Source organism: Heteronotia binoei, chromosome 2, assembly GCF_032191835.1.
Source record: "Heteronotia binoei isolate CCM8104 ecotype False Entrance Well chromosome 2, APGP_CSIRO_Hbin_v1, whole genome shotgun sequence".
Taxonomy (NCBI): Eukaryota; Metazoa; Chordata; class Lepidosauria; order Squamata; family Gekkonidae; genus Heteronotia; species Heteronotia binoei.
In genome coordinates this window covers 169,996,874-170,020,576 of record NC_083224.1, presented here as the reverse complement: position 1 = coordinate 170,020,576, position 23,703 = coordinate 169,996,874, and the positions used below count along the sequence as shown (strand labels likewise).

At 46.2% G+C, this 23,703-nt stretch overlaps 1 protein-coding gene across 2 annotated transcripts in view; it reads left to right on the top strand.

Annotated features, from left to right (window-relative positions):
- SMG7 (SMG7 nonsense mediated mRNA decay factor) overlaps window positions 1-23,313 on the top strand; it is a 77,274-nt gene extending 53,961 nt beyond the window's left edge. The window contains exons 14-23 of one of the 2 annotated variants that reach the window (XM_060232412.1): window positions 1,013-1,451; window positions 5,035-5,179; window positions 5,829-6,226; window positions 7,397-7,768; window positions 10,576-10,725; window positions 15,193-15,273; window positions 16,669-16,825; window positions 19,475-19,645; window positions 19,734-19,882; window positions 20,967-23,313. In XM_060232412.1, the coding sequence (XP_060088395.1) occupies window positions 1,013-1,451; window positions 5,035-5,179; window positions 5,829-6,226; window positions 7,397-7,768; window positions 10,576-10,725; window positions 15,193-15,273; window positions 16,669-16,825; window positions 19,475-19,645; window positions 19,734-19,882; window positions 20,967-21,080 (2,176 nt within the window). In that variant the 3' untranslated portion in view covers window positions 21,081-23,313. The remainder of the gene's footprint in view (window positions 1-1,012; window positions 1,452-5,034; window positions 5,180-5,828; window positions 6,227-7,396; window positions 7,769-10,575; window positions 10,726-15,192; window positions 15,274-16,668; window positions 16,826-19,474; window positions 19,646-19,733; window positions 19,883-20,966) is intronic. The other variant, XM_060232413.1, reaches the window with a different exon arrangement.
- Window positions 23,314-23,703: the final 390 nt, after the last annotated feature.

The window sequence follows — 23,703 nt, the reverse complement described above, 5'->3', positions numbered from 1 at the left end:
GGTTATTGGGGAAAAACTTGGGAACCAAGAGAACCGGAAACCACATCTGTAATGTAGTTACAAACGCTGCATTCAGTACAATGACTTAACTGGGTTCTGTTCTTGTGGGTTGCTGTGCAAACAAAAGTAAAGCCATAGTTGGAGGAAAAGGCAGTCTTGTAGCTACTTCATATTTCGGATAGCTGTTTCGGTGACACTGGACATTTCCAAGAAGAACCCAAATAGTTTCTCTTCCTGGTAAGAGAACTAGTGGGGTGTAGTGGGTAGTGTTGTACTGTGATGAGAGAGGCTCAGGTTCTAATTTCCATTTTGCCTTGAAACTTATTGGGTGACTTTGGACCAGTCATGCGCAGTTTCAGCCTAGCCTCCCTTATAGTATTGCTAGGTTAGAAGTGAAAAGTGGACTGAGAGTTCCTTGGATAGTTAGAGGATTCTTTTTTACAAAAAAAACCCTGCATGAATAATCAAGATCTCCTTTAAACGCTTCCAATACATTCATGCTAAGAGAGATCTTTGTAGACTTTCCTTTTATCATGTAAAGTTACATCCTCATTACCAACTTTATAATGAGATGTTTTCAGTTTCCAGCTTTTATTTTCATTAAAGGCTTCTCCCAAGTTTCCTTGGCCATTTCCTGTATGCTTTCAGAAACAACCTCACACTCGTTAACTGCTGGTTAGTTGGCATTCAGTGTGACATTAAACATAATTAGGCTGTTGCCTCAATTCGCAAAATGAACCTTTAACATAAGATGTGTCCTAAACTGCTTGTCCTTGCCTTCATCTGATATGAACTGGGAAACATGCAAGGCTGTTTGCTTACTGCTCTAAGGAACTAGGATACTTTTTGCAGCTGGCTTCAGAAGTTACCTTCATCTTGCTCCCTGTGTTTTGCTGGTTCTGATCTCAGAAGGTTATTATGCTTGCTTTGCTTTCTGTTTTGTGCGTGGCTCGTGGCCACCAAATATGACAATCAATATAAGGTCGACACCTTTTTGTTTCTGTCATTAAAGGCTGATCCAGTGTGAAAATGAGATCGGGAAGCTCCTGTTCTTGACCGAGATCCCAGAGTTACTACTTGACGAGCCTAGCGAAGCCAAACAGAGTCTCGTTCTGCAGGAAGCCTCCCTTACAGAGCCACAGTTTGCAGATGGGAGTCCAGGACTTAAGTCAGTGCTGTCGACAGGTCGAAACCTAAGCAGCAGCTGCGACACAGGAGATAAGCCAATGGTGACATTCAAAGAGAACATTAAACCACGAGAGGTAAACCGAGAGCCAGGCCGAGGCTATCTAACAAAGGAAGTGAGTAGGGAAAGAAGGGATTACAGCAAAGGAATAACAGCCAATAAAAACGATGGGAAGAAGGACAACAACAACAAGAGGAAGAATGAGACCAAGAAGTGCGGCCTGGAAAAGATGCAGGAAGCAGGGAAGCAGAATGTGGCGGTGCAGGTAGGGCTTTGTGCTTTGGCTTGAAGGGATGCTTCCTAGGAATTTCTTGATGCAATCACTTGAGTTGGCTCCAGTATGCAGAGACCGTGGAACTTTATAAAGCTTTGGCCTAGTTAGTCTAGTTGATCTTAGTTTGAGGTTAGAGATGCTGGGCTAAGCTTGCATAGCAGATGCTCATTAACGGATGTGCTAGAGCAGGGGTATCAAACATGCCAAATCAGGCCCCTGAAGGGCTCCTATCAGGCCCCCAAGCAACTAGCTGTCGTCTGATTCCTTCTCCCTCTCTCTTGCTTTCTTCTGTATCACAGCTTGCTTTGCTAAGCTTGCTCAATCACATAGGAGCTACAGAGCAAAGCCTCTGTTTTCTCCATTGGCTGAGGCTCCTCCCTTGGGGAAGAGGGGGAAGGGATGGCTTGCTTTGCCAGGCTCTCTCAATTGTACAGCAGAGCTACTGAGCCAGGCCTCTCTTCTTGCTATTGGCTGAGGCTCCTCCCTCTCCTGGTCCCCTGGGAAAGGAAGGGAAGAACCAGCGCTTCCTTTGCCCAGTTCCCTGGATTGCACGGGAGAGATAGAACACACCTTTACAACTAATGAGTGTTAATGTTTTAAGCATGTTTTATTTAAAGCTTTAAAAAAAATCTTTGTCTGTGTTCTTTATAAAGTTTATATCTCTGCTACTTGGTATTACATTTTATGACACACATGGCCTTGCCCAACAAGGTCTCATTTATGTCAGATCTGGCCCTCATAACAAATGAATTTGACACCCCTGTGCTAGAACCTCCCTGAGCCTGCAGTGACCCACCAGTTCAGACAGCTGTGACACACCCTGAGTCTTTGTACAGCCCTTACCTTGGCCAGCACGTCAGGCAAGAAGAGAATCATTGCCCACTTACAGCAGCTCCTCATATTTCTTGCCAGAAGGAACATAGAGATAAATTGGGCTTTCCTTCACTTCTCTGGTATTGACTGGTGCTGCTTCATCTGGAAGGGGAAATAGGAATGAAACCAGGTGAATGCACAACACTAGGGGCTAGAAGAAGTCTCTTCAGCAACTGATGACTTGAATAGGTGTTGGAACCAGAAGCCATTGCAGATACGTAGAGGGTTCTGTATATGTGGTCCTTCATTTAAATAGATAATTTATGAGCTCACCCCCAGTCACTGTTTTTCCCCCTTGAAGAGCCACCATCATTTGGTGGTACTGTGTTGGCAGTCTCATTCTTTAGAAGCTTTCTCCTAACCTTCCCACCACCCCAGATAATCTTTTGGCAGCTGGAATCTTTAAAAGTTCTCTTGGTGCTTTGTTAAGGGATGAAAGCAGCTTAAGGGCTAGTCCCATCAGTCCTCTTTTCCAAAATAACCCGCCTTAATATTCACAATTTCTGTTGAATTTTGTCCTTTTTAATTAATTTGTTGACAATGAAATTGAGCCAGGCTCAAAACTTTTACCACAGCTTAGACTGATGCCGCTCTCTCAAGCTAGTAGAGAGGGCAAAAAAAAGAGACTGCGGTAGTCTCTTTAATATAAGCTCACATTTTTATTCAGACTGGGGTTTTTTTCCCCCAAGGGAAGATTGAAGTAGATGTTATAAGAATTAAATAGGCTTTTAAGTAGCTGTTTTTCTGCTCACTTCAGGAGAATAAGAAAGAACTCAGGCAGTGAAACGTACTGTACTTTCACGGTCAGTAAATGGATCTGGCAGGAAGAAAGTCACGATGGATTTCTGAATTAAGAAAATATTGTCTGTCTTTGCTGCTGCATAACTGGCAGATCCCACCTGAAGGTTTCCCCAGAGTGACGGCTCGCACACCCCCTTTCACAGCAGCCAGTTTGTTCAGAGTTGGCTATTCTCATGAGCCCTAATTCAAGAGACACCTTTTTCATTGCAGTGAAGATGTGAAAATATCCCAGCATGAGTTTTTACTTTACTACCCTTTGACCCCCTAGTCTCTTCTGCAAGGTCCATTATTGGTTTCTTTCTCACCAGCCCTCAGGATATAGCTTTTCAGAATATAGTCATTGCTCTGCTGCAGTGAGGCCAATGCCAGGCCCTCTACCAGGGGATAAAATCCGCTCCTTGACTCTTTCTGGGTGCAGTATAACTGGAAGGGGATTGTGCTGTAGGCTACCACTTGAACCATGTGACAAAAGAACTGCAATCTAGAGGCATTTTCACCTAAAAACACAGAACGCCTATATTTTCAAAGGATGGAATATTCATAGCAAGGTAGGAAGTGTAGACTGATAGGAATTTAGCACTCGTTTTAACTCATTTCCTCATGTACTGTTTTTGGTAATCCCTAGTTAAGAAGCTTGGATGTTTCCCCCTCCTAATCTCCAAATCCTCCTGTTCAGTCACTCGATTCTGCCATTTGTTGGCTAAGGGACTTATAAAAATGTCATATTAAAGATTCTTTCACCTCAGTGTGAGAAATCAGTCTTGGTTGAAGCCACTTTGAGGCTGTAATCTATGGTAAGGAGAACGGCAGTACGACGCAGGTCAGGCAGCAATTTCATTAAGGCCTCGTTTGTGTGATCCCATGTCTGTAGAGGCTGTGCTGGAAGTGGTGGAGAGGAAGCAGGCTCATGCCCACGTGGTGGACACACCTGTCTGGGTCTGCTGGGCATACTTGTTTAATTTAAAATATTTGTGTATCCACCTTTTCCCCAGGCATCCCAGGAGCCAATGTAACCCCCCCCAAAAAAAAAAAAATCATAAAAACACTACATTTAAAAACAATTCACGCCCCATCCAGCAGGGCAGTCCCTCTTTGTCCAGGCTCAGCCTGCCCCAGAAGCTCTGTGGAACACGTCTGTTAATGCAGCCTTGCTGGAAAGCCAGCCCCCCGACCTCTTCTGGGAGGTGCTTTCAGTGGCATAATGCCTGATCCTGGGCCATTGCAGACAGAGGTGGAGAGATGCCGAGAACAGACTTTGTTGGGGAGATCAGACCTGCCACATGGGGACATGCAGGGAGAGACTGTCCTACAGGTATGTGCACCCCAGGTCATGAAAGGCTCTAAAAGGCCAGCAGCAGCATCTTGGACTGGGCCTGAAAACTGACTGGCAGCCTGTGGAAGGACCTCAGAATAGGAACAACTTGGTCCCATTGGCTAGCTGACACCACCTGCAGTTTCCAGACCACCTTCATGGGCAGCCGTATGTTTAAATGTTTAAGTTCACTTATATGTCATCTAGTATTGAAACAGTTATGAAACATTGCTCAGAACTTCTTGATATGCAGAAATAAATATTGTACACATTATGGAAGAGAGTGCAGTTTTAGTCTAATGGAGCTATGCTAGTTTGCAGTGGAGAGAAGCGAGCAACACAACAGAATCTTGAATAGGTCTTTGCATGGCATGCACATATCTATAACGGAGAGAAACTCAGAGTGGATCAGCACTTTGGAAGTGCTCAATTTAACTTTTTTTTTTTAAGCTGAACTTAATTTCATGTCTTTCAAATCAATGGGGAAATCAACTAAAACCACTGCCAGAACCAGTTCAAGTTTAAGGAGAAAATGAGAAGAAGTAAGTAAAACGAAGAAATGAATGAGTGAATTGCTTGTCTTCCCAGGTGAAATCACAGACAGAGTTGAGGAAGACTCCTGTGTCTGAAGCCAGGAAAACACCAGTAACTCAGTCTCCAAACCAGGCCAGCAACTCCCAGTTCATCCCCATCCATCACCCAGGAGCTTTCCCCCCGCTTCCCAGCCGTCCAGGTAAAAAACAAAAGCATCTGTTCTTTTCCATTTGTTTTGGTTCTCCAGTGCCTTTGACACACTAGATAGGAAGAGAGGACAATATTCTTGCTCCCTGACACACCAGCTTTACCAAGTGGGTGAACTTTATATGTTGCTTCCTGAATCTCTTTATCATAGACGTTTAATCAGTTTTTATAGTGTATGAATGGTGACACAGGTACTTTCCTCACGTTGAAGTTGTTTTATATTTAACATTCCTGCAAACAAAACAGTCTCTTTGAAGATCAGGTTGTTGGCATGTTTCTTCTTGAAATTGTCCCCAGGGAACGATCAGAGGTGGACTGCAAATTCTCACCCACAACTCTCACTACATGGAAGGAATGAGTAACTGAAGCGGGGAGATTCTACTGAGGGATCCTGTTAGCTGTGAAATCACTTTTTACAGAGGGGCTTTAAGTGGAAGGAGCAAAGGACACTTCCTTCTTTGTGTACCCTCCTGCCCCCCAAAAACAGTTTGTAACATCCACTGTTTAACTTGCTGTAGATAATTAATGATTAAAGTACCGCTGTATTAATTTTAAAAGTGCAACTGGGATTTTTTTCACAGAAAGGAGGTTCCTCTTTTTAAAAGCGGTCGTTTGTTTTTGTGTGTGTTTTGTCTTCGAAGGCTTCCCACCTCCAGCATACGTTATCCCCCCTCCTGTGGCTTTCTCCATGAGCTCGGGGTACACTTTCCCAGGCGGCGTTTCTGTCCCAGGAACCTTTCTTCAGCCTGCAGCTCACTCACCCGCAGGAAACCAGGTGCAAGCTGGGAAGCAATCCCACATTCCTTACAGCCAGCAGCGGCCCTCCGGACCAGGTCCGATGAACCAGGGACCTCAGCAGACGCCCTCCCCATCCCAGCAGTCCCTCTCCTCCTTACCAGCTCAGGCAACAGTGCAGTCTGCCAGCCAATTACAGGTCCAGGCTCTGGCCCAGCAGCAGCAGCAGCAGCAGCAACAGTCTCCTACAAAAGCTGTGCAGGCCTTAGGGAAGAGCCCTCCGCACCACTCTGGATTCCAGCAGGTGAGGTGTTCTGTGTGGAAACTGCTGTGTTTCTTTAAACTGCTAATGAAAGAATTGCTAAATCCAAAGGCCTTCTAGACTACATTCCTGTGAGACATGAATTCAATTTGGGTCAGGGAAGCAGAAGCTCTCTGCTCAAATCCAAAGTATTTGTGACTGCCGTATATTGCCGACTTTTGCATGGAAATGTACAGGGAAGGGAAGTAGTTGCCAGGAGTTTAAGAGATGACCAAGAACAAGGGTGATGCCAGTGTGGTGGATAGAATATTGAACTAGCATCTGGGAAACCCCAGATTGGATCCCCACACTGCCAAGGCAGCTTGCTGGGAGGACTTGAGCCAGTCACTGTTTCTTAGCCTAACCTCCCTCAATGGGTAGAATGAGGTGGAGGAAAGGGAAATGATGTTGGAAGCTGCTTTGGATCCCTATTGAGGTGAAAAGTGGGGTTTAAGTATTTTGTCACGGGGGGGAGTGGAAAGTATTACTGCAAAAACCTATTTCATGGGGGCTTATACAATGTTCGAGCAGCGCCTGAGTTAGCATGCAGCAGGTTAACTTCAATAGTTTCCCCTAAAGCTGAGATAGGCAGCCCTTTTAACCTCAGAGCTTCCTGCATCTTTCCCAGTTGCATTAGTGTGCGGTTTGGAGTGAATGCAGCTTGTCAGACCCCTGCACCACTGACGCGACAGAACTGCACCCGCTTGAGTTTTTTCTGCATTAAAAATGGATAAGCCCTGATCTTGAAAGGCTAGTCCCATCCCTCTGTGGGCTCTGCCTGGGATACATTTCCCAGCTTTTCTTTCTCATCTCGAGGTCTAAGGACTCCGCTCTCAAAATTGAATGTCCAGCCAGTTCTGCCTGTGCTGTGGTGTTGAGTCATGGTAGTTTGGACTGTGCGTATTTTTATGTTGTGGTGCACAGAGAGCGTGGCGTGTACTTCAGGGGTGACGAGAACAAAAGAACCTTTCTGCCCTCTTCCCTGATGCCAAGGAAATCTATTTATCCAGGGTACTTGCCTGGTAAATTCCAGCAAACCCACTGTGGAATATTTTTGGTAGAAAGAGGGGTGTCATCTGACCTGTTGGTGGCCAGGTCGGTCACTTCATTCAATGGCTGCCCAGCTCGAAAAGAGCCAACTGTTGTGCTGAATGCAGGACTGTCTGTCTTTAGTATTCCCAGGCAGACGCATCCAAGCAGCTCTGGAACCCACCTCAGGTCCAAGGCCCGCTGGGGAAGATGATGCCTGTGAAGCAGCCCTACTATCTTCAGAGCCAGGACCCCCTAAAACTGTTTGAACAGTCCTTGCAGCCCCCCCTCATGCAACAGCAGCAGCCTCTGGAGAAGAAGATGAAGCCTTTCCCCATGGAGCCATATAATCAGAACCCTTCGGAGGTCAAGGTGCCAGAATTTTACTGGGACTCTTACATGGCCGACAACCGTGTTGTGATGGCACAGCAGCAAGCTAACATGGACCGCAGGGGCAAACGGCAGCAAGGAGTCTTCCGTCCGGAGCAGGACGCAGTGCCTAGGATGGGTTTTGAGGTAAGCGGGCCGCTGAACTGGTGATGAGCTGCAGGCAGAAGGATGAGGACAATTCCCTTTGTACATCAAACAAAATTAATGGGGGTTGTTTGTGGTGACTCTCAGAGGGATGCCAATTAGGGAGGGCAGATGAGGTGTCCCTGTTTCCCTCCTGTGTTTCTGTTTCAGGCATAATTAGATGCAACTTTATTTTTATCCCGTTGGTTCCAAGCACTGACTGTTGCTAGAAGCAAAGAGCAACATACTAAGTATGCGTGCTACAAAACCACGCTACCACTTTGGGCAGGTGGGAGGGGGTGTGTGTGGCAAACAGTGTTGAAGCATTTGCCCAGTTGGCTGGTGATAGGACATAGGAAGTGCCTGTGCAGATAGAGAAGTGCCTGCATTCTCTGTGTAGTGGCAGGCAAGTTTTTAGTCCTTGACGTGTATCCATTTTCAAGCACAGATCATATTCCCCTTCTCCCCTTCCTGCTGCCCATCCAAGAGCAAGTGCATCACAGGGGACTTTGCCTTCCCCTCATTTACTTTCCCTCAATGATCTTGTCATAATACCGAATCTGGTTGGCTGGCTTGACGTTGACATTGCAATGTGATCCCTGATCGGCTGGGGTCACTGTGTGAGGAAGGAACAGCCTAGTGAGAAGCAAAAAAAAATGATGCTGAAGTAATTGCTGCCTCCTAGTGAGTCACCGAGTAAGAGGAGTGGAGCTTTTGACCTGTGGAAAGTTGTTAAGTTTAAGTTCTGATGTGTGGATTCCTACCAAAATAGAGATGGAGCCTCGTAACACAGAGTGGTAAAGCTGCAATACTGCAGTCCAAGCTTTGCTCATGGTCTGAGTCCGATCTCAGTGGAAGCTGGGTTCAGGTAGCCAGCTCAAGGTTGACTCAGCCTTCTATTCTTCCAAGGTCAGAAAAATGAGTATCCAGCTTGCTGGGGGGAAAGTGTAGATGACTGGGGAAGGCAATGGCAAACCACCCTGTTAAAAAGTCTGCTGTGAAAACATCATGACGCAACATCACCCCAGAGTCGGAAATGACTGGTGCTTGCACAGGGGACTACCTTTACCTTTTTTACCAAAACAGAGAAAGATATAATGTAGGGTGTATCAGACTTTATTGCAGTAAGCCTTCACTGATGAAGGTTTAGTTGCTTAAAGCAAAGCAAATTGAAGTCAGCTCTTTTGTGGTAGCACTTGCTCTTAACCACAGTTGGAGCACTGACATAAAAAGTCAGAGCAAGGCCATGCGGGCCTGATGCTTGACTTAAGGTATGAGGGAGGTACTGCTGAGAATGCCAAAACCTTGTGAAAAGGAGGCAGGGCTGCAGAAACTGCCAGCATTTGGGATGGGCTGATGGTGCAGGAGACTAACCATCCTATCAAGGCATTTCCTGAGACTAGTTGGGCATAGGGGGTTGACACTTCCTTTGGTAAGTGACTGCACTTCCTTATGGGTGCTCGCCACAGCCTTCGGGGATGCCCAGATCTCTCCATTTCTAAGGCTTGGCTTAACCCATCAGGATCCCAGAGCAGACAGCTGCTGGAATGCTAATCCCCTGTTGCCTTTGATCAAGTGATTGCGTGCAGGTGGATAGTGACCATGGTATGAAAGCACACTTTATCTGCAGCAGGGTTGGTCCTCCCAACCCCTTTGCAGCTGCTTTTCCACTCAAGCCCATCATTCACACTTCTGATTGTGCTGGCGACAGCCAGAGACTGACCATTAAAAATAGCCTTGATAAGGAGTGCTGAAATTCCATCGGTGCGCAGAAGATACAAACAGCTGGCTGGCTTTAGCCAGTTGTGCTTTCAGCTGAGTTAATGCTGTTGGATCTAACCTCTGCTTTCCTTTATAATGGTGTTGTGTGATAGTATGTTCATAGTGGCCAGGAAGTCCACTTTTATGAGATTCACCAGTGAGGGGTTCATTAGAAGCATTCTAAGAAGGGGAAGAGTCTTGAGATCCATCAGCAGTTGTCCAGATTCTAGCATCCCTAGCTCTTGTATTTTTAGGTTGGTCTCCCTAATCTTAATTGCAGACCTTTGCCTAATACCTAAAATTAGCCAAACCTGGGATGGGGATCCCTGCTGCCCAGCAAAGATGCCATGGAAAAAGTGGCAGGGGTATGGGAAAGCCAAGAGGAATGAAGCACTGGGAGATTAGATCCTTTATCCTGTTTGCATTCTTCATAAATTATAGGGGGGGTTTTGGGGGTGGGGGGCAGAGCTGGCTCTCATATGGTTGAAGATATTTGATGATAATTCATCCAGCTGTTATCAACAGAGTAAGAAGGAATGCTGATAAAATTATTTCAGGGTTGAGTCACGTAACACACCGCAGTGGTGTTTGCAAATTGAAAGGTGACCAAAATACTGGAGAACTGACAAAATGTGTTGGTTAGTGGACAGTCATCTTTAAAGTAGTAGAAACTATGTTCTTCATAAGTAGGACCTAGTAATTTGGGGTGATTTTTTGGAGGGGGCGGGAGGGCTGGCCATAAATTCAAAGCGGTGTGATTTCTATAACACAAAAGAACAAGACAGTTTGCTTCAACTTTCTCTATCTCCTCTTCAGTTTCTTGTTGCCCTGTTCTTTACCTTTTAAGAGCTGCTTTTGCATGCTGGCTTAAGCTTGTCCCTGCCTCCCCATCTTTTGTCTAGTAGCCTGCTTTGCATTCTGTGTGCTTCGTATGGGCCTTCGTTCTGTTCCTGTAACACCCCCCCCCCCCCCCGTGCCGCCTACCTGCTGCTTTTCTTGCTTTCTCTCCGTCCCTTGCTGTGTCTCACTGTGCTCCTTTCTGTCACTAGGACCCCAAGAGCTCCCCTCTGCTTCCTCCGGACCTGTTAAAGAGTCTGGCTGCCTTGGAGGAGGAGGAAGAGCTGATTTTCTCTAATCCTCCTGATCTTTACCCAGCTCTGCTGGGGCCTCTCGCATCTCTTCCTGGACGAAGCCTCTTTGTATGTATTTGACTTAATTCTGCTGCTTCTTGCTCTAATTTTGGCATACTTTCAGTGTATTTTTTAATTCCCCCCCCCTTGTGAGGTCTGTAGTTGACATGGAATCCATATCCAAAGAGTGGGGGAATTTGAATCAGTGGTAGACCTCCACACGCAGAACTGCTGGGAGGAAGTGGTTGTAAATATACACATAATCTTGATCCTAGAGTTGCTGCTTTCTAACTCAGTGCCTGGTTTGTTAAACTCTGGACAGGGTTCAGGTTCACTCCATTGTGTGTGTGTGTGTGAGTGCGTGAGACAGAGAGGAGTGGGGCAGGTGGCCTATTGAAGCACTATGGCAGGAGAAGCTTTCAGCTGAACATGTCCTTGATCCAGAGCATGTAAGCAGGCACACACTGAAAGGTTAAGGATGCGGCAACCCTGGCTGATCCAAACGTCTGATCCCTTGGCTTGCTGTGAGAATTTCAGGATTCCTCTCTGTCTTGCACCGAAGCTACCCAGAATCCTTTCAGAGTGCACCAGAACATGAATGAACAGTAGCTAAAGAACAGGAGTTCATAGCCTGCAAGAGGGAACACTGATTTGTTTTCAGTGTTGTGGAGGTTCAGTCCATCATGGTAATGGGAGACATTCTTGAGCAGGTTGTATGGTTTGTAAGCCATGCCGATCCTTCTATGCAGGCGCTGTCATTTACCTTGACGTCTGCACAAAAACAACTCACTCAGTCCACTGAAGGTGCCAAGTGCGTCTGTGTCAAATTAACATCTTTCCACAGTTAAAACACATGAGCCCTGCCTTGCTGGATCAGATCAAAGGTCTGTCTAGTGCAGCATTCTGTTGCAGCAACCTGGCAGATGCCTCTGGAAAAGCTCATCTCCTGTGCATGAAGTAAGCACCTTTGCCCTGTTTGCTGCCAGCACCTGGTATTCAGAGGTCTCTTTTGGTGCGATCAAACCTTCTCATTTACACCAGGAGCTTCTGCAGGCAAAACATCTACATCACATTTTTGTGAAGTACAAGCTGCACATTGCATAGTACTTATGCATGTGTGAAATAGGAAAACTATACGGGATGTTCCCTTGGGAAACATCCCCAGTTAAGGTTTTCACTTTTTTGTCAAGAATCAAACAGGGTGTGTTTGGTGCTAATCTGGAAGACAGTTATCAAAATTCCACGCTACTTCTCAAATCATCAACATAAAATAGTAGAGTGGGCTCATGTATGTTATGGAATCCAGGGAAGGCTGTAGGTTTCTGCTGAGAGACAGGAACTGAATGAGTTTTTCCCCCTGAATCCTTGATTTATTGCTTGTTTCTCTAGGATGAAATATTTACTGTTGGGTTGGGAACCTTGACCAAGAACCTGTCTCATCCAGTGGATTCTGGGTGTCCAAGGCATTCTAATACCTGCTGAGCTTTGAATTCTGGACCAACTTCCTGTGGCAGTATGGCCAAAAACATTTCCCTGCAATGTTTCAAAGTCTCATTTCTCCAAGTGCCTACTAGTTTACTGCACCAGTCAGCAGGGACATGTGGGGCAGCTCACACCAACACACAGAGTACAAGAGGTGTTTTGACATTCTGCCTAGTGCATAGAGCGCTATCAATGGGGGAATGTTCTCTAACAGTCTGCTTATAGAGACTGTGATATTTAAATCAGTGGCTGACTTCAGGCTAGTCACAGTCCTTCAGCCTTAGTTTCAGCCCCATCCAGCCCCTTAAAGTAGGGACAATAACCCTACCATACATTGTGGTTGCTTAGAGGGTTGATGATGGGAGATTAGAAAGAACCTAACCATTAAAGATACATCTGCCCCGTGGCACAGAGTGGTAAGCTGCAGTACTGTAGTCCAAGCTCTGCTCACGACCTTAGTTTGATTCTGGCGGAAGCTGGGTTCAGGTAGCCAGCTCAAGGTTGTCTCAGCTTTCCGTCCTTAGTAAAATGAGTACCCAGCTTGCTGGGGGGAAAGTGTAAATGAATGGGGAAGGCAATGGCAAACCTCCTCAGCGATGTCCCCCCAGAGTCAGAAATGTCTGGTGCTTGCACAGGGTACTACCTTTATCTTTAACCATTAAAGATAGCAAACTGGTGGTTGGAAGAGATACATAGTATGAAGAAAGATGGGCTCAGATGATGCTATATGGAGGTGTGGCATCAAAAAGTAGATGCTTATTCTATTGCCATGGCTCTGTCACCCCCTTAATCAAAATAAGGGTAATAATAACATCCTGACTTAAAAAAAAAATAAAAATAAAGCATGAGCAACTGCTTAATTCAAGTTTTTGATTGGCGGCGGCGGGGGGGGGGGGATTGAGGTGCCCTGACCTGGATGGTGCCGGTTCTTTGTAATTTCAGCAGATCTCAGAAGCTAAAAAGGGTTGACCCGGTTAGTACTTGGATGGAAGACCACCAAGGAAGTCCAAGCTTGCAGTGCAGAGGCAGGCAATGGCACACTACCTCTTGTCCTGAGAACCCTGCGGATTCACCATAAGTCAGCTGCAAACTGACTACCAAGGATTGAGACTTAAAAGGAGAGACAATAGCTTGTGCCAAGGGGATTTTTTTTTTTTGACAGCCGTTTGGGTCTAGCGCTTGATCCATTCGAAGGAATGCTTGAGTTGGATGAAAGAATAACACTTCCGAATGCCTGCTGTCACGTAGCACGTTTGTTAATTCAAGAACGGCTGCTTGAGTGATGCTTCAGCAGGGTAGGAAAGCGGTAGCTGACCATATCAAAAAATAAAGGATGAAGCCTAGTCCAGTGAAGAGAGCAATAAAGATTGACATAAAGCGCTTACATTCCTGTTCCTTCAACATCTGAAGTGAATGGTGTATACTGGGGAAATAGTGATCTTGCCTGGAGCCTCAGGTGTTTGTGAATTATTCTGGCCAAGGTGCCAGGCTTGAAGGATTTGTGCATTATTATCTGTTGAACCCAGCAGAATAGTTTTGAACCCTGGGTAGGATTGGGTTGGGTTTGGCACATCAGCCACCTGTTCTTTAGCATGCTGTTCAGGAGCACCTCAGCTGTCTTTAGTTTAAACCTGTGTGTTTTCTGCCTATGAAATGTGAGGAGAGGGCGCCCAGGAATCATGGTGCTTCATTACCAAAGCCCGTCTCACGTTTTAGGGAGGGGTTGTCAGACTGAATGTCTGAATCTCCCAGTGAGTTCTGGAAACCAAATCTGAAGCCGCTTCCAGTCAGCTTGACTATTAAGGGAACAAGCTGCTCTGTGACATAACTCCCTCCTAAGTTCCAAGCAGGAGGCACACTATAAAGGTGGCAGGCAGCAGTTTGCATTGGGCTCCCTCCAAAGAAAATGGAACCCTTTTAGAGTGTCTTAATTCTCCTTTCTGGCCTCAGGAAAGCTAACTTCTAAGGTTATAAGACCTATGTGTAATAATAACCACATGGATTATGGGGTTGCCTTTGGGAAGGGCGGAAAAAACCCACCCCTCCTTTTTTCTTGGCAAATGCGACTTCCTCCTCCCTCTTCTCTTCAGTGTGAGCCACATAGCTATTAGTCCACAGGAGACCTGCAAACCCGAGAATTAAGCACCAGCTGTTTCTCTGCTTCTGCAGAATTACAGCATAGAGACAGCCTTATCTATTTGTCATATTTTAGTGAGCTGATTGTCACTGCGATAGTCAAGCATCCAGGCCCAGGGTTGGATCCTCTGACTGTCACTGGAAGGCACTAATGGTCACTGATCTTTCCTGCGCCCCCCTTCCTCCAGCAGCACTTTCTCACTCTGGGGCAGTTCAGTTCTGTCAACAGAGGTGTGACTTTGATCCCTTGCCTCCCTCCCCATTAAAGCCTCCCAAAGCTTATGGCTGTTAAACTGCTCTGATCCTGTGACCTTGAGAATAAGCTGTCCCAGGGTAGGAAAGGACTGGGGCAGAAAATGTGGGGGAAATAAGTTGTTGCGTCCTCAGATCACAGGATTCAACCCATCGTGTGTGCTGTTGCCTGTGACATTGTTTCCCATTTTTTCCTTATGTGTTAAGGAAGCCAGGTTAATTCAGACCATGAATTTATATGTCTGAGCAAAGAATCCAGTGTGCTGCTCTCTATGCCCAAGTGGACAGTTAGTGGTAATTGCCAAAGCTGCAGTTTAAGCTCTGTAACTTCTCTAAAGCTCAAGCATACAGTGTTTTCCATTGAACGTCCCCATGGTGAAATTGCCTTCTTCGTTTTCCTAACTAATGTGGCTGTTTGATTTTACTGTGACCTGTAAAATTACAGATGGTGATTCATAGACCTTTGCATAATGTTTTCCAGGCACCTGTAATTTATAACAGAAGGAGGGTCCCCACTGTGTTTCTGCCCCCACTTCATCCACCTACACCCCATTTGAGCACTTTTCTGACAATTACTGACTTACTGGTTTTATGTAAAAAGATGATCTAAGTAGTCAGTCTGTAACAATACCTAACAGTGACTTTCACTTCTCTGGTTTTCTGAAGAAATCGCTGCTAGAGAAACCATCAGATCTGATGTCTCAGTCACCTTCTTTCCTGTCCCTTACGGGCTTCTCTCTTAACCAGGTAATAAATTACAAAGACCTCTTAGCCTCTTTATGCTGGGCAGTGTCATCAATTTATTGATTCCTTTTCTATCTCCTCAAAAGCAGCCTTGTTTTTGGTTTTTTGTGTGAAAGGGCTATTTTGTACAGAAGAGCATGTTCATTTAGATAAGCCTTCACCTGCAGTCTGAATTAGGAAAAGCCCAGGTGCAGATTTGCTATCACATACTCCCTTTCTGATAAGTAGGCCTGTCACAGCGTATAATGCCACCTCTGAATGGTGGCATGTGTATGCTGAAGTTACTCGTACTGAGTAGCTGCTGCAACTTCCCAGTCTGCGTTTCCAAAACTAAGGGCCAAATCCATGTCTTTTTCTAACAAAGAAATTATATTCTTTTCTTTTTGGGGGGTGGGGGGTGGGGGGGAGTTGCATGTGATGTTATTGATGCAGGTGTCTTTCTCACAATTTCAGTTTGTCTTGAACAGTAAATACTGCCAGGTTCATCTGGCTCTTCAGTCACTAATTGTAATGTGATCCTTAGTTTTAGTCCAGAATGTCCACTTATGTTTCTTTTCCACAGTAGCTTGCATTCCACCACCACCACCACCCCGCCACCTCGAAATCACCCTCTTGGATGGCACTTATTTGCCTGGCCTGGGCAGGTGCTGAATTCACATTAGTGTTAATTCTAGTTTGTCACAGAAAACAAGTAAACCACTAAGAAAAATCATGTAACTATAATGCTGTTTCACTAAATAAACAATCCTCAACAACGTATGTGTAAATATTACTTATGCAACTAAATATAGTGCAACATCCAAAAGTCCAACAAAAATATTATCCAGAAAACTTATACAAAAACTGGTAAGTTTCTAGGAATAGTCTATAATTTCTCAAGTTCCTGTGTATTTCAAAGGAGGAATGGTCCCAGTCTGAAGTCATGGATGCAGTTCCTAGGTCAATGGTGTTTCAGATCCCTTCTTCAAAAAACAAGATAAATTCTATTACTTATCGAAGTTCCACTCTACAGCTTCACACTGGCAAACATACTTTTCAGAAAACTACTAGAATTGATCTTAAGCATTTTCTGAAGAAGGGATCTGAAATGCCACTTACCTGGGAAATGCATCCTTGACTTCAGTGACTTCAGAATGGGACTGTTCCTCCTTTGAAATACACTTTAGCACTTTTCCCAGATAGTTTTGACACTGTTACTATGGCAGCTGTAATTTCTGCAGTGCTGGACGCTTGCTTGCCAGCTGACTGAGAGAGAGTGGGCCTTCTCTGATTCAGGCTGCAGTAGGAATCCCGGTTGATGAGCAAGCAAAACTGACTTCAGGTGTGTGGACTTGTCAATTCAGTAATGTATGGGATAAGCCTAGGGCTTGGAGTGATCTCTGTCTCTTGGTCTCATAGGAAAGATACCCAAACAGCATGTTCAATGAGGTGTATGGAAAAAACCTCAATGCCAGCACAAAACCAGATGTCACTCCATCAGTGGCTCATCAGGAGACTTCACTCTACTCTCTCTTTGAAGGGACGCCATGGTCTCCATCTCTTCCAGCCAGCTCAGGTAATTTTTACATACCAGCCACACAGTGGCTCAGTTTTGCCTATATACCAAACAGTGTCTTGTGCTAACTGTAATTCAGAACCTGCTGTATGGTTTGAACAATGATACAACAGATAATGGGGAAACAGAATGGAGGAAAGGGGGGGAACAGAAAGGAATGGGGGGAAGGGGGGGGGGAAGCCTCCTGAAACTGACAATTTGAAATTGACAAAAGCACAGGAGAAGCTCATAGAAACTCCTGATATACAGAAACAAAAGGTTTTTGGGGGGTGGGGGGAAAGAAAGCAGAAACAAGTCCCCCAGAGCTTGCAAATGCTGACTCCCAATCTTTCCAGAAATTTCTGAATATTTCTGGGATTTTTTCAGGACTTTTTTGTTTTGTTTTCCCGGATATATTTGGGATGCTGAATATACCTGAAAAATATCAGTAAGATATTTTTTAAGATATATGTTTGGCACAGGTGTATCCAAATGCACCCCCTAGTCCAGAATCCAGTTGCCAGGTTGTTGACTGGAACATCATGGTCAGCTGATATTACTCCAATTCTTTGGCAGTCACACTGGCTACCAGTTAGTCTCCAGATCGAATACGAGGTGTTGATGTTAATCTTTAAAGCCCTTAACATTCTGGGACCCTCACACCTATGGGCCTGCCTCTCCCATTACAACCCCTATGCTCCCTTTTAGTCATTGTCTTGGAGTCTCTTCCAGGTGCCTGACCCCAGCATGGCTCAGTTAGCTGTCACCAAAGGAAGGGCCTTCTCAGTTGTGGCCCTTACCCTGTGGATTGCACTCTCAGATGACATCTCTGGCCTGTCAGACTTTAGTTTCTGCAGGGCATGCAAGACCAAATTGTTTAGATTGGCCTTTGAAGGGTAATCCACACGTCTGGACTATTTTTATTAGTGTTATGGTGTTAGACACATATTTTAATAGTTTTAATATTTTATTGTTAATGTTTTATATTTGTTTTTATGTTTTAATGTTGTAAGCTGCTGCAAGATCCTTTGGGTGAGCGGTGACTAAAAATCTATTAAATAAAATTTATATCCTACTTTTTTGGGAGCAGGCTCTCTGTGCTTCTGATGTTCAGAATCTGAATACAGTATCTGCTCCTCTTACATTTTAGTTCTGGTATTGCTGCTAGCTTCTTTTTCTACTGGCATGGGGACTGAAACAGCTTCCCAAATCCGTTAGGCTCCTCAGCGTTCAAAGGTTAGAACCCAAAAGGAGAAAGATCAGGACCAGAGCTTTTTTGCTGTTAAGGAGAATGCATGATTTCCCTCCTGCCCCCCCCCCCCCAGTTGCATCCTAAGGTTAAAAAAATGTATGTATAGAGCAGGGGTAGCCAAACTGTGGCTCAGGAGCCACATGTTACTCTTTCACACATATTGTGTGGCTCTGTCAGCCAGCTTGAGGAAGGCATTTCTCTCCTTAAATCTATTTGCCAAGCCAGACAGTGGCTTAGAGAATGCATTTAAAGTTAATGTTGCTTTCTTTCCACCTCTCCCTCCTCCCTTCCCCCATCTATTTGCCTGCCTTGCCTTCCTTCCTACTTACCTACCTACCTACATCTGACATTCATGTCTTGTGGCTCTCAAACATCTGACGTTCATTCTGTGTGGCTCTGAAGTTAAGCAAGTTTGGCCACTCCTGGTATAGAGTTATCACTGTCAGTTACAAAAAATGGTAAAATTATAATCCAGAAGCTTTAATCAAATTAAAATTTTCAAGTATTTAAGAAGTATTTTAAAAACAACCGTCTTTGGTTGCATATGTACTTTCAGCAGCAACAACTCTACAGCTGTTCACTATATGGCTCCTATAGTGTCTGCAATTAATGCATGTTCTGCTCTCTTCAGTCATGCCAGTGCTGGTTCCTCAACCCACTTCTGAGGTTCAATCTGTTCACAGTGCAGAGACGTCACTGTAGTCTATTTTCAGTAGTTTGAGTACTTTTTGCACACTGTCCTTGGAATGTGCTGTTCCCTTGATGATCAGAGTGTAGGATCCATTTCCAAAAGAGAAATTAACAACTCCAAGTCTCTCCGGTGGGCTGTCTTGTCCTCTGTGAATGCTGGTCATTCAGGTTTGATACGGCATTTTTCACCAGCAAATTGGCCACATTGTCCCCTTGAAACTGGGATTTTTTGGGTGGTGGTTATACACAGGATAATTTTCAAGATAGTTGCCGTATTGTTCAGTTGATTGATTGTATTGACGTACAACCCCAACCTTTTCTGTTACTTGCTACTGGGGTGCTCTAAAAGGAGAAGTGAGCAGGAGAGTGCTAACTTTGCCTTTCAAGGCAAATGTGCATTGGGTACAGTTTTTCTCCTTGATGGGAGAGGCTGCATGTGCCAAGTTGATGATTTTAAGTCTGCAAGGCTCTGAATGTTGCTCTGTGTGAGTGAATGCACAGGTGACCATGTGAAGAGCATCCATTAGAGATAAGCATCCTGTGTTTCCCCCCAGCAGTTACAGCCCATTGCATCTCTCATTCTTCCCCCTGCCTTCCAGGTTCATTTAGCCCACCGGGATCAATCAATAGAAAGCGTTGCAAAGGGAGAACAAGACTGGTAGATGATCTCTGTCTTTGGGCATATTAGCAGTTTTCACTTAGTTCTGCTCATCTTTTGCTCGCTCTAGATCATTCGACACCAGCTAGCCAGTCGCCTCATTCGTCGAACCCTAGCAGTTTGCCAAGCTCTCCTCCGACCCACAACCACAACTCTGTTCCGTTCTCCAACTTTGGGCCCATTGGAACGCCGGACAACAGAGACCGGAGGGTGGCGGATCGATGGAAGACGGATAAGCCAGGTGGGTGGGGGAGGTTCCCGGACGAGGTCATGGTCTAACATCAGTGTCTTGCTAAAAATCACTGACTTGGTTAACGTTCCTGTTTCAGCAATGGGAGGATTTGGCCTGGACTATCTTCCGGCAACATCTTCCTCGTCAGAGAGTAGCTGGCACCCATCCAGCACTCCCAGTGGTACCTGGGCAGCCCATGGCCCAGCGATAGAGGATTCATCAGCTGTGCTCATGGAAAGCCTGAAGGTAGGTAGGATGTGTTACAGTATAAGAACATGGCATTGTGTGCTTCACTTGGGGGCGGGGAGGAGGGGGTTAGTTTAGCTGTGTCCCCTTTCTTAAGGTGAACAACACCTTAAGCTTCCTCAGGGCAACACTCTGGATTCTTGGGCTTTGGAGTATTGTTGCAGACCCGTCTGGTCAGACAACATCAAAGCTTAGATGCAGATCTAAATCATCTTTGAACTGTCCAAAATATGCCACTGATTTCCTGATAATTGGCAGATAGGCAAACTACTGTGATGCTGCAGAGAGTTTATACTCTCTCATCATCTAACTTCAGTGTGGCTTGCAGGCAAAGTCTTCTTTTTAGAAGAGCCCTGCCCTGTTTAGCAGCTGATTTTAGGACCATATTTTGAGCTGAGCAACAGCTGAAGGGACTGATATTGTTAGGCCAGCCCATGCAAGCCACAGCACAGTCAGAGAGATCTTTGTTAAAGGTGGGTGGGTGATTCAAAGTAATCAAAATGGAGATTTGAGCAAAACCTCTCTGTTTTGTTATGCACCTCTGTCTTTTGTCTGTTTCAGTGTATTCGGGGTGCATTAAACGGGGAAAGCTCTGCTGGAACCCATCATTTGTTGTATACAGGGCTTTTTTGTAGCAGGAATTCCTTTGCATATTAGGCCATCCCCCCCATGTAGCTAATCCTCCTGGAGTTTACAGTAGGCCCTGTACTGAGAGTCCTGTAAACTAGTGGAGTATAGACTACATCAGGGTTGTGTGGCCTAATATGCAAAGGAGTTCCTGCTACCTGGTTGTACAAAAGAGTATTTTGCTTGGGAAACAAAAGCTAGTTGAAGTACTACAAAAGCGGCAAGGGCAGGGATGGGGGAATGCAATGAGGACAAGACTGGGGCACTTCTGGAGCGCCTGAGCCACTAGGGGCCCACCCATACAGTGCAGTAAAAACTAAGAATGTAAAGATAGGGGAAGGGTACTTACTGCTTTAGAGTGAGCAAGTGCTCTCTTGTTCTTCCTTCTGCCTTTATTTTTATATTCCTCTGACCGGATATTGCAGCAGTGGCGATAATGGCCTGTTTTTTCTTTTAGTCCATCTGGTCCAGTTCCATGATGCATCCTGGACCTTCGGCCCTGGAGCAGCTGTTGATGCAGCAGAAGCAAAAGCAGCAACGAGGGCAAGGCGCCATGAACCCGCCGCACTGAGAACAAAGGAGTTGGCGACCTTTGCAACCGAAGGCCTTCATAACTCATGGCATGTTGGGTTTGCAGGACTGGTCCACACGGTCCTGTGCGCGTGGCAGCCCTCTCTTCTGTTCTTTGCCGTCAGGAGGGCGTAAGTGCTCCACCAACCCACCCGAGTGTGCACGGAAACGTCTGCAGCGCAACGGAAAAGCCAACATCAGGAACTCTCCCATCCCCCCCAGGCCCTCTGGAGGGAGAGAGGGACTGCTGTTTGTCTCACGGTAACCCGATGTCACCGCCTCTCACCTTCTCCATCGTGCATGCCCCCCCTTCGACCACGTGGGAAACCTTAAAAAAAAAAGCCGAGAATGAAGAGCAGATGGGAGAAGCCGCTGAGAACTTCTCGATCCTTCTCCTCAGTTTTCTTGGGGGGGAGGGGCACAATAGGAATCTATTACCGATAGCTTTGCTGACTGAGAATGTAGTTGAAATTTACTCCTCGACACCTAAAATTTCTGATTATGACTATCTCAGTAGTGAGGTCACACTGAATTCTTCCATACACAGATGTGCTTTGTAGTCGGTGTGTAGCAATCCCCTCCGGTCACCGGTCCAGCCAGAGGCGGGTGGTGGTAAATTCAGCGGCATCTGGGGGAGGGGGGAGGCGTGTGCCAATCTCCTGGGGTTTAGATAAGGAGTTTCATGAAGGAGAAAGCTGGCCTGACCCCCCTCTGGTACCACTTCCACTTTTTCCCTCAACGGCTGCCTCTGGACGACCCTGCATGGGTAGGAATTCCAATACTGAAGCGCAGTGGCCGCTGCGGGGCCCCCCCCCTCTCAGGGCAAGCAAGTCACTGCTATGAGGTTTTAAGTTTAAATGGCTCAGATTTCTGTGCATCTTACGGTAGCATAGCGACCAGCCTCACAAAGAATGGCAAGCTGGTCTGTGCATTCACAGCCTGACTTCTTTACGTAGGTAGGTAGAAGCTTTCTGTGTCTTTACCCCCCCCCTCCTCTCCCCCTTCCCAGTTGCCCCTTCTTCCCTCCCTTCTCCTTGCCGGTTGCGAGTAGTTCTATTCTTCATAAGCAGCATCCCGCAGAGTCTTAGCAGAAGCAGTTTGGAGAGCCGGAGAAGTTAGTCCGGACAGGATGAGGTGTTGCAGTCCCTCTGCCCCGTAGGCACGCTGCCATGCGACCCCTCCCCCTGCAGCCACAAGGTTCCCGTTCTGGAATGGAAGTCCGAGGCAACCAGTGACACAGGCGCAGATGCCTTGCACAGAAGCCGGTAGTCCCCCCCTCATTCCTGCAAAGGGTGTGCGGAATGGAGTACAGGGCTCTACTTGATATTTATTGAGCAGAAAAAGAATACGGCAGTTTTTCTCGCATCGGGCAAAAGGACAGCACTTCTTTACCTTCCCCCCCCCTTTCTGTTCTGTTTCCCAAGGGTAGTTACGGAAACAATCTAAACGTCTCGACGCTGCCGCAGTTTGCAGGAGCGTGCGTAAACCGGTTCGGAATCTGCGAGCCAGGAAACGGCCGCAGAGCAAAGCACATCCAGGGCCTGTGGGGTGACACTGGAGTCGGGAAACAGTCCCCAGTAGACTTTTACTTAAAGGGAAGCTGTACATGTAGTACTCTTTCTAGGATAGGACTTGGACTCTTTATGCCTCCCCTCGCTAGCAGTGTTGCTGCTCTGCATTGCATTTTTGAAACTTGTTCCTCCCCCTCAGAAAGCAAAAAACCCCACAAGGATGAAGCTCCTGCCCTGGTTGTAACCTTGAGCTGAGATTCTCTGTGCTTCTTTGACTCCTTTCCTTCCATCCCGCCTTCCCCTCTTTCCCCCAGTTTGTGTATTTGAGCTGTGCGCTCAGGCAGCTGCGACATTCCAATGTTTTGAACCGCCACTGATCCTTGCACCTGAGACAACACCTAACCCAGGTTCCCATCTCACTCTCTTCCAGCGGTGCCAGCCCGGAGGCTCCCATTCTGCATGAGAAATCTGGTGTTTGGAATGTTTTTTCTCAACCTTTTAGGGCCGGGCCCCGTTCTCTCCCTCCTTCCTCCGCGCCCCGCCCCCCCTGCACACACGCACATATACCCTTCTGTATTGGGAGCCGCAAGGGACGGGGGGATCCCCCAGCAGAGAAAACTGGTATGTGTCGTAAGCTTCTTTTGTGTTTTTTGTCTGTCTGTGCAAGACCTGCAGCTGCTGAACTCAGCTTTGCCTTTAATTAAACCATGTTCTCTACAGCCAGCCTGGTGTAGTTACATCATCTTCTTTCACTAGTCATTAAGCTTCCATTAATGCGGCCACACAAACTCTTGGTTCTCTTTTCATATCCAAGCAAGAAGAGGTGGAACTGCTCTGCAGAGAAAAGGGGTTCTGAGGGTCATACTAATCCTGGTGCAAGTTCAGCAGTCTGAGTGGCGATGACCCCCAACTACGGCTAGCCCACCACTGGGCTGCAGTTGCTCTGCTAAGTCACAGGTTACCAGTGGAGACTGCCCATAAAAGAGGCCTATTCATCCATTCGGTAACTTTTCAAAATCGGATTCTAAATCACTGGGCACTGGCAAAGTGAGCACTTCCAAAGTGCTGTGGAGTAGCCCATGAGCTGCTTGGTGGTTTGTGTGAGTCTGGGGT